Source organism: Dictyostelium purpureum (genome assembly GCF_000190715.1).
Source record: "Dictyostelium purpureum unplaced genomic scaffold DICPUscaffold_684, whole genome shotgun sequence".
Taxonomy (NCBI): Eukaryota; Evosea; class Eumycetozoa; order Dictyosteliales; family Dictyosteliaceae; genus Dictyostelium; species Dictyostelium purpureum.
The window spans coordinates 1-8,545 of record NW_003520016.1 but is presented as its reverse complement, the minus strand read 5'-3'; the positions used below and the strand labels follow the sequence as shown (position 1 = coordinate 8,545).

The window sequence follows — 8,545 nt, the reverse complement described above, 5'->3', positions numbered from 1 at the left end:
ATAATATAATATTTTTTTTTTTTTTTTATATATTAATTAAAAAAAAAAAAATATATAAAAATTAATAAGGAAAATAAAAAGGAATAATAAAATGGCATAACCCCTACCTAATTTATTAATAAAACCAGGGAATTTAAAAAAAAAATTCCAAAAAACCCCAATCCTAAAAAAAAAAAAAAAAGGAACCAACCCCCGGTTTTTTTTTTTTTTTTTTTTTTCCCAAAATTTTTTTTTTTTTTTTTTTTTTTTTTTTTTTGCCGGCACCTTTTTTATTTTTTATTTTTTATTTTTTTTATTTTCATTGTTCGTTTTAGCGTGTATTGTATTATTATTTCTGATTAATTGGTATGTATAAATTATATTTATAATTTCTTTTTAAAAAAAAAAAAAAAAAAAGAATTAAAGTCATATGATGAATCTAAGTAAATATTTGCTATTCTTAGATCACCTTGCTGAATGGAATTAACTGATCACTTTAATTCTTTTAAATTTTTTTTTAAAAAATTTTCAAAGACATTCTTTTTATTTAAATACTAATATTTTTTTTATTATTATACAGAGTTCTTATTTCTTTCCTTTTTGTCCTTATTGCTGAGTCTATCTATTAAACTTTAAAAAAATAAATAAATAAATGTTTATAAACATTTTGTTACTTTCTCAAAAAAAAAAAAAAACAATTAATATATGGATTAATTCATGTATATTTTTTATTATTTTTATTATTTTAATTATTTATACATATATACATACATATATATATTTACTCTTAACACTAATTTTTAATTTTTTTTTTCCAAATATTAATAATTTCAAAACCAGATAAACAGTGTTGCTATGGCAACAAAAACACACCACACAAAACCCAAAAAAAAAAATAAAAAAAAAATAAAAAACAAAAAAATTAATTTTTTTTATGTTTTTTTTATTTTTTTTTTTCATAAATTAAAAAAAATTTGTTTAAATAGGTTTCTTTTATTTCATTTTATTTACCTTTTTATATTTATTTAGATATATATTTTAACAAAATAAATAGTAATAATAATTGTAAAAATAATAATAAAAACAATTATTATAACTATTTATTTAATAAATAATGAATTTTTTAAATAGAGTTTCAAAATCCAAATCAATTTTAAAAAGTTCAAATTGCATTAATTATTGTACAACTGCAATACCAACACAAAAACAAAACTATAGCACTAAAAATGAAAATACAACTCCTCCAATAAAAAATGACCTTTTTACACCAAATACATTTCAAAGTATAGTTGGTTATATGAATAAACCATTCGAAGGAAAGCAATCAGAATATTCACAAACCCACCACTCAGTATTAAATATGACTTTAGATCAATTAATCGAAATGTATAAGGTAACCATCACCATTCTTTACTAAAACGAAAAAAAATTTATTCTTTTATTTATTGAATACTGACAACATTAATTTATTTAATTCTATATAGAATAGAAAAGTTGTTGATCTTAGTCATGTTCCAACTTTAGACCCACAAGATGTTTTTGTTAATGGAGAACTTAAATTAGCCGAAGTTGATGTATTTGGTTTTGATTATGACTATACTTTAGCAAATTATAGTGATCAAGTACAACATTTGATATACGATCTCGCCACTAGCTATTTAGTAGATGAACAAAATTATCCTGCTGAACTCAAGAATCTTAAATATGATAGTTTTGCGATTAGAGGTTTACATTTTGATATGAACCATGGTTTATTAATGAAACTAGATTTTTTAAATAATATTCAGGTTTGTATTCATTTTAATAACTTTATTTACTATATTCACTTTACTAACAATGTTAATCATTATTTTAGCCAGGTGCAATTTATCACGGTCGTAAATCATTAACAAAAGAACAGGTTATCGAAAAATATGGCTCGATGCAATTAAAAAAATATTATTGCGAAAACTTTTTAAAACCAATGTCAGATATATTTTGCCTCCCAGAAGCATGTTTAATTAGTAATACTATTCAATATTTAACAGAGCATAATTTATCATTCGAGCCAAGAATTATTTATGAAGATGTTACAAAAGCTGTTGGTAAAGTTCATTTAGGCGGTGGCTTACATGATCAAATTATTGAAAATCTCCCTCTCTATTTGAACAAGCATCCATTATTAGGTGATTTCTTATTAAAATTAAAAAAAGCTGGTAAAAAAGTAATTATACATATAAATAATACATTCATATTAAATATAAATTACTAATTACAATTTTTATATAATTCAAAAAGTTATTTTTATTGACAAACAACTCATACTACTACGCAAATCATGGTATGAAATATTTATTGAATGATCAATTAGGTGACGAATATACAGATTGGACAGATTTATTCGATGTAATCATTACACAATGCGATAAACCATCATTCTTTGGGAAAGGTAGACCCTTTAGACTTTTTGACCCAAGTTCACAAAGATTAGATTGGAGAGAAGTTAGCGAATTTACACCAAAAAAAGTTTATGTAGGAGGAAGTTTAAAGAAATTTACAGAAATTAGCAAATGGAGAGGTAGAAGTGTAATGTATTTTGGGGATCATTTATTTTCTGACTTGGTCGAACCTTCATTAAGAGAAGGTTGGAAAACTGTTAGTATCATTAAAGAACTTGAAACTGAAGTCGCCATTCAAAACTCACCAAAATACAGAGAACAATTAGCAGATTTATTACAACTCGAAGATGTCATTAGAAGATGTCAATTCTTCAAAGGTGAAAAGAAAGATTTATTTTTAGAAAAATTAAAACAAGAAAGATACCAAAAACGTATAGCCTTAAAAGAACCATTCAACCCTAACTTTGGCTCCATCTTTAGAACCCACAGCAACCCAACCTCATTTGCTTTATCTATTCAAAGATATGGTGATCTTTATACTTCGAAAATTGAAAACTTTACATCATATCCACTAAACTATGTATTTTATCCATCAAGAAACTATCTTCCACACGAATTTAAATTAAACTAAAATAAATAAAATTAAAAAATGTAATATCAAAAATAAAAAATTTGTTTAAATAAAAAAAAAAAAATCAAAAACAAAATATAAAAATAAATAAATAAATAAATAGACGGTATAATAATAATTAGATTAAAAATAAAAATAAATTCTAATTTATTTATTTTTTGCTTGATTTGCCTTTCTTTAATCTGTTCTTCTTTTCCTTTCTTTGTTTTCTTGAGGTTTGTGGTCTTGTGTATAAACCAGCCTAAAAAATAATAAAAATAAAATAATAATACGAACATAATAATAAAAAGAGAAAGTTTTAAATTATAATAATAGTAATAATTATTATAATTAATTATGATTAGTTTACCGTGTTCATTTATACAAAGATTATTATCAAGTAATGGGATAATAATCTGTGGGATTGTTATAGTATATGAAAGCAAATTACTTACTCTGGCAAGACGGTATTTTGGTTCGTATTTCTTGGCAACTTCGAGGGTATCGTAGATTAAACCAAAACCAGTTGATTTACCACCACCGAAATCGGTTTTGAAACCAAATAAGAAGATGGTTTCGGTGTCAGCAACTTTGTGAAGTTTGGCAATGGTAGCTTTTAAGTCTTTTTTGGAGACGTTAGCTTTACCTGGGTGGGTAACTTCAACAACGAATTGCTTTCTTGAGAGGAGACGGTTAGTTAAAACCTTTCTGGTACGAACAACAACGGCAGCTTTATCCATGATTTCCCTATTGTTTATAAATTATTATATAAATTAATATTGATATAAAAGATTTGATGGATTGATGATGGATTAATGATAGATAATGATGAATAAATAAAGATAAATGATAATCATAACATTTTCTCTAAAAATTCTCATTATATAAAATTACATCATATATCATATAATTTTACATACGATTTGGTTATTACAAAAAGAGGAACAAGAGAATGAAAAAATTTGATTTTGATAGCCAACCACCACGCACAAATTTTTAAAAAATTTTTAAAAAAAAAAAAATAAAAAATTTTCGTTTTTTTGATGGTTATGTTTTTTAAAAACTTTTTTTTTTTTTTTTTTAAAACTTTCATAAAATAATTTTTTTTTAATTTTTCATTATTAAAATTAAATAAATAATTTAATAAAATAATTTAATAAAATGAATAATAATAATATAAATGAAGATAAAAAATACTTAGAAATTCCAGATTCAGATATTGTTTTACCAGCTGCAGTTGACAGTTATTTAAGACAAAAATTAAAAACACAATCATTAGAAGCATGTGGTGATTCAGTTGGTAAATTTGCAGAATGTTCAAAAGATAAATATATTTCAGTAGTTTGGGAATGTAGAGAATTACAACAATTAATGAAAAACTGTTTATCAGATTAGTAAGTGATAGAACTTTATTTTAACTATTTTATATTTTATTAATTTTATCTTTTTAAATTTAGTACCACTAAAGAGAAATTGGTTGAATTAAAAAGAGAATGGATAGATGCATCAAAAAAGAAATTATATGAAAAAAGACAAAAAGCAGCAGCTGAAAAAGAACAATCTGAACAAAATAAATAAACTAAAAATAAATAAATAATAAATGTAGATATACAAATTGAAAAAAAAAAAAAACCCAGATCAATACCAAATTTAAATTTAACAATAATAAAATGTATATATTAAATAAAGTTTTTATAGTTGTATCAAATAAAAAGAGACTATTGTTTTTATTTATTTTTTATTTATAAATTAAAATTGTATTTTTTATTTATTTTTTATTTTAATTCTTGTTTAAAAAATTATTTATTGGATATATATTAAATTAAAAAAGGTGGGTTTTGCCACAGATTAATCTAATTCGATTTGTTGATTGTTTGATTTCTTTTTTTTTTTTTTTTTGTGTTTTTTTTTAATATTTTTTTTTTGTTTTTGTTTTATGAGATTATTGTTTTAGAAGAAATAAAATTTTTTTTTTTTGTTTTTTTTTTTGTTTTGTGAAACTATTGTGAGGTTTTTATATTGTTGTTATTATGTTTAATATTGTGTTTTGTTGTTATGGTTATAACAGAGCACTTCTGTTTATAATTGATTCTAAATATTTAATTTTTTTTTTTTTTTTTTTCAAATCTTTGCAATTAAAAAAAAGGAAGTGAGAAAAAAAAAAGATTATATACATATGTGTTGAATTATTGATTTGCAATTGCCATATTTTTTTTGAAGGCTGTAAGTACTGGATAGATATTTTCGAAAGCTTCATAAATCTCTTCACGAACTTTAGCACCAGTTAAAACAATTTTACCTGAAACAAAAATAAGTAATACAACTTTTGGTTGAATCATTTTATAAATTAAACCAGGGAAAATTTCAGGTTCATACTATTGTAGTGGGGGGAAGTGGTAATAGATTTTTTTAAAAAAAAAAAACAGGTGTGTTAATTATTTGTGTGTTTTGAAAATTTAATTTTGCGCTTTTTTTTTTTTTTTTTTTTTGTCGTTAAATTTAATAAATGTATTCTATTACTTACATTTGTGAAAGATGTATGAGCGTTATGTAAAAGTTCTAATTTAATTGGAAATTTAACATCACATGAACCAACAATATTTTGAATCTTAAAGTCAGTGAATCTGGCAGGAAAATCTAACTTTTGAATGATTCTTGCATATTTTCTTGCAGCATATTTACTGGCATCTTCACTCTTTGCACCTGTGCAAACCATTTTGCCACTTTTAAAAATTAATGCTGTAGTTTTTGGTTCCCTAATTCTCATAATTACGGCAGCAAAACGCTAAGAAAAAAAAAAATATTAATAAATAAATAATTATTTGGTTTTACTAAAAATATGGTTAAAACACTAACTTTTGGATTGTACTCAGCATTTCTTGCACCTAAAGCAATTGCTTTTAAATCCAATTCTGTTGCCATATTAACAGTTGAAACTATATTTCTAATTTTTTTTAAAAAAAAAAAAGTGTTAAAATAAACAAGAAAAAAAAAAAGTAACTACTTTATAATTAAACTTACTGTAAAGTTGGAATGATGCCTGATGGATGTTTTGATAAATCTACATTTTGGGCTGGTGTAGATGATGTTGATGCACCTACTGTTGGTACAGAGGCTGATGATGTGGTTGTAGTAGTTGTTGTTGTTTGTGAGCTCATTATAATTATTTATTTATTTATTTCTATTTATTTATTATTTATTTATTATTTATTTATATGTTTATATTTATTGTATTTATTTATTATATACCAAATTACAATATTATTTAAAAATAGTTTTTTTTTTAATATTTATTTATAGACAAAAAAAAAAAAAATACTAAAAACTATTTACTAAAAAAAAAAAAGAGTAAAAATATGAAAAAAAAAAAAAAGTTTAAAATTTTATTTGTTGTGTTATTTATTTATTAAAAAATTAAATATTTTATTTAGACTGTATATAGAGATAATTAAATATCTATATATTTATATTTTAGTTTACTGATAAGAAAAAAAGTAAAATCGATGATTGATAACTTTAATATTTATTTATAGTGTTTTCTTAAAAAAAAAAAAAAAAAGATACTATATAAAAAAATAAACTTTAATTAATTATATGTTTGGTGTTATTGAGAATAAAAAAAAAAAAAATTTTTTTACAAAAAAAAAAAATTAAAAAAAAATTTTGGAAAAAAAAAAAAAAAAAAAAAAAAAAAAAAAATATAAATTTAAAATTTTTTTTTTTTTATTTTAAATTTTTAAAAAATAATTGTATTTTTCCTCATAATTATTTTATATGTATATATATAAGTAAAATGAATAATAAAATGATAAAAAAAAAAATAAAAAATTATTTATATTGAAAAAAAAAAAATAAATAAATAATATAATAAATAATAAAGTTGGGAATTAAAATTTTAAAAATTTAAAATTAAAATTTAAATTAAGTTTAAAATTAAAATTCATTTTTTTTTTTTTTTTGAAAATCCAATTTAAAAAAAAACTAAGAATATTATAATAATTAATATATTTGAATTGTTTATTTATTTATTTATTTTTCTAAAAAGAGTACATAATCAGCCAAACTTTTGATTTGTTCATTACCACTTGGAGATGCTGATGAAATTTTTGGGATTGGGATTGGTTTTAAAGTATTCGACTCTTTATCGAAGGTCCAACCTTTTGAGGTGGTAACTAAAGTTGATAAAAAAAAAAAATATGTTACTATAAAATATCAGAAAATTATAATGAAAATAAATTAAAATAATTACATGAAATAGTATCATCATTTGAAAGTCCTAAAAATGAACTGCAGTCGTTAACAGTAATAGATGAATATGCGTCAGAAATAAGATTAAATGTACGTGATTGGTATAATTTCTTGAGAGTATTTAAGAGTGGAGCATAGTCATCACCAAGACCTTCTGAAAGAGCTTTATATGTTGAAGTTGAATCTGATTGTGAAATACTCTTTACAATATTCCAAATATTTTTTAATGGTTGGTTTGAATTTTTAAAATCTTGAGGAATTCTTTTATAGAGAAGTTTGGCGTTAACACTACAGAATAAATTAAAATGTGTCGGGTTAGTTTATTGAATACTTAATATGATTGTATATGATTGTTGTTATAGTAATATTAATTAACCTACATATCATTTTCGATTAATAAAGTAAGCATATATATTCCATAGTAGCTTTTGATTGTATCCTAAATTAAAAAAAAGTATGGATATTAATATAAAATTCTAATAATCTATATAAAATACCAATTGATGTTTCGAATGTACCCTGCCTTCAATCTCTAAATTTTCGCAGTACTGTCTAACTTTCTTAAAATCGTTTGCTTTGACAAATGAATCAATTTCTGTAAAGGCCATTATTATATAATACAATATTTATTTGTTTGGTTTATTTATAATTTAATTTATAAAAAAATTTAAAAAAATTTAAAAAAAAGAAATTAATAAAAAAAAAAGAAAAAATTTATAGAAAAAAAAAAAAAAATCACAAATTAAAAAAAATAAAAAAAAATAAAAAAATTTTCACATTAATAAATACATTTAAATAAAGTTTATTAACACTTTAGGTTTTATTTTATTGTAATTTTTATTTCCCCAGATTTCTACTTAGAGGAGTAGTGGGGTGAGCATTTCGGGTAGATCTTTTACTTCTATTAATAAGATTATTATTATTATTATTATTATTATTATTATTATTATTATTATTATTATTATTATTATTATTATTATTATTGGTATTATTATTGGTATTATTATTGGTATTATTATTGGTATTTCTTTTTATAGTATTTCCATTTGGTTTTAATTTTGAAGCTCTCGTCACAGGTGATTGAATCGTACTATCCTCAATTATAATAATGGGTTGATTTCTTTTTTTATCATTCGAGATAATATCTAAATCGTCATCTGAAAATAAATTTATGATATCTCCTTTATCTTTTTCGTTCTTTTCATCTTTTTTATCTTCTTCCATTTTGTCCCCATTACTGTTATTATTTGACTTGTTTGGTAATTTGCCATTTTGATTATCATGGTTATTAATATCCATGAGATTATTATTATTATTATTATTATTATTA

At 21.6% G+C, this 8,545-nt stretch overlaps 6 protein-coding genes across 6 annotated transcripts; 2 read left to right on the top strand and 4 right to left on the bottom strand.

Annotated features, from left to right (window-relative positions):
• Window positions 1–1,093: 1,093 nt before the first annotated feature.
• DICPUDRAFT_160087 (uncharacterized protein) lies at window positions 1,094–2,988 on the top strand (the record flags this gene model as incomplete). Its single annotated transcript, XM_003294939.1, has 4 exons — window positions 1,094–1,372; window positions 1,464–1,766; window positions 1,835–2,182; window positions 2,257–2,988. The coding sequence occupies 4 exons, from the start codon at window positions 1,094–1,096 to the stop codon at window positions 2,986–2,988; spliced, it is 1,662 nt and encodes a 553-aa protein (XP_003294987.1).
• Window positions 2,989–3,108: 120 nt separating this feature from the next.
• On the bottom strand, window positions 3,109–3,713 carry DICPUDRAFT_59352 (uncharacterized protein). The gene is made up of 2 exons (XM_003294937.1): window positions 3,423–3,713; window positions 3,109–3,229 (listed from the first exon to the last, which is right to left on the bottom strand). Exons 1-2 carry the CDS (start codon window positions 3,705–3,707, stop codon window positions 3,140–3,142), a joined length of 375 nt encoding a protein of 124 aa, XP_003294985.1. The 5' UTR covers window positions 3,708–3,713; the 3' UTR covers window positions 3,109–3,139.
• Window positions 3,714–4,128: 415 nt separating this feature from the next.
• DICPUDRAFT_160085 (uncharacterized protein) lies at window positions 4,129–4,545 on the top strand (the record flags this gene model as incomplete). The annotated part of the gene is made up of 2 exons (XM_003294938.1): window positions 4,129–4,361; window positions 4,425–4,545. 2 exons carry the CDS (start codon window positions 4,129–4,131, stop codon window positions 4,543–4,545), a joined length of 354 nt encoding a protein of 117 aa, XP_003294986.1.
• A 416-nt stretch (window positions 4,546–4,961) lies between these two features.
• DICPUDRAFT_93320 (TATA-binding protein) lies at window positions 4,962–6,548 on the bottom strand. Its single transcript, XM_003294936.1, has 4 exons — window positions 5,989–6,548; window positions 5,824–5,911; window positions 5,492–5,752; window positions 4,962–5,342 (listed from the first exon to the last, which is right to left on the bottom strand). The coding sequence occupies exons 1-4, from the start codon at window positions 6,123–6,125 to the stop codon at window positions 5,154–5,156; spliced, it is 675 nt and encodes a 224-aa protein (XP_003294984.1). The 5' UTR covers window positions 6,126–6,548; the 3' UTR covers window positions 4,962–5,153.
• Window positions 6,549–6,996: 448 nt separating this feature from the next.
• DICPUDRAFT_160083 (uncharacterized protein) lies at window positions 6,997–7,823 on the bottom strand (the record flags this gene model as incomplete). Its single annotated transcript, XM_003294935.1, has 4 exons — window positions 6,997–7,139; window positions 7,217–7,503; window positions 7,596–7,654; window positions 7,713–7,823. The coding sequence occupies 4 exons, from the start codon at window positions 7,821–7,823 to the stop codon at window positions 6,997–6,999; spliced, it is 600 nt and encodes a 199-aa protein (XP_003294983.1).
• A 229-nt stretch (window positions 7,824–8,052) lies between these two features.
• On the bottom strand, window positions 8,053–8,514 carry DICPUDRAFT_160082 (uncharacterized protein; the record flags this gene model as incomplete). Its single annotated transcript, XM_003294934.1, has 1 exon — window positions 8,053–8,514. The coding sequence occupies one exon, from the start codon at window positions 8,512–8,514 to the stop codon at window positions 8,053–8,055; it is 462 nt and encodes a 153-aa protein (XP_003294982.1).
• Window positions 8,515–8,545: the final 31 nt, after the last annotated feature.

Coding starts and splice junctions, on each gene's coding strand:
- DICPUDRAFT_59352 (XM_003294937.1), bottom strand. CDS start 3,707: ATGGATAAAGCTGCCGTTGTTGTTCGTACCAGAAAGGTTTTAACTAAC. Junction 3,230..3,422: donor CAAAATACCGTCTTGCCAGA/GTAAGTAATTTG, acceptor ATTATTTTTTAG/GCTGGTTTATACACAAGACC.
- DICPUDRAFT_93320 (XM_003294936.1), bottom strand. CDS start 6,125: ATGAGCTCACAAACAACAACAACTACTACAACCACATCATCAGCCTCT. Junction 5,912..5,988: donor GGCATCATTCCAACTTTACA/GTAAGTTTAATT, acceptor AAAAAAAATTAG/AAATATAGTTTCAACTGTTA. Junction 5,753..5,823: donor ATGCTGAGTACAATCCAAAA/GTTAGTGTTTTA, acceptor TTTTTTTCTTAG/CGTTTTGCTGCCGTAATTAT.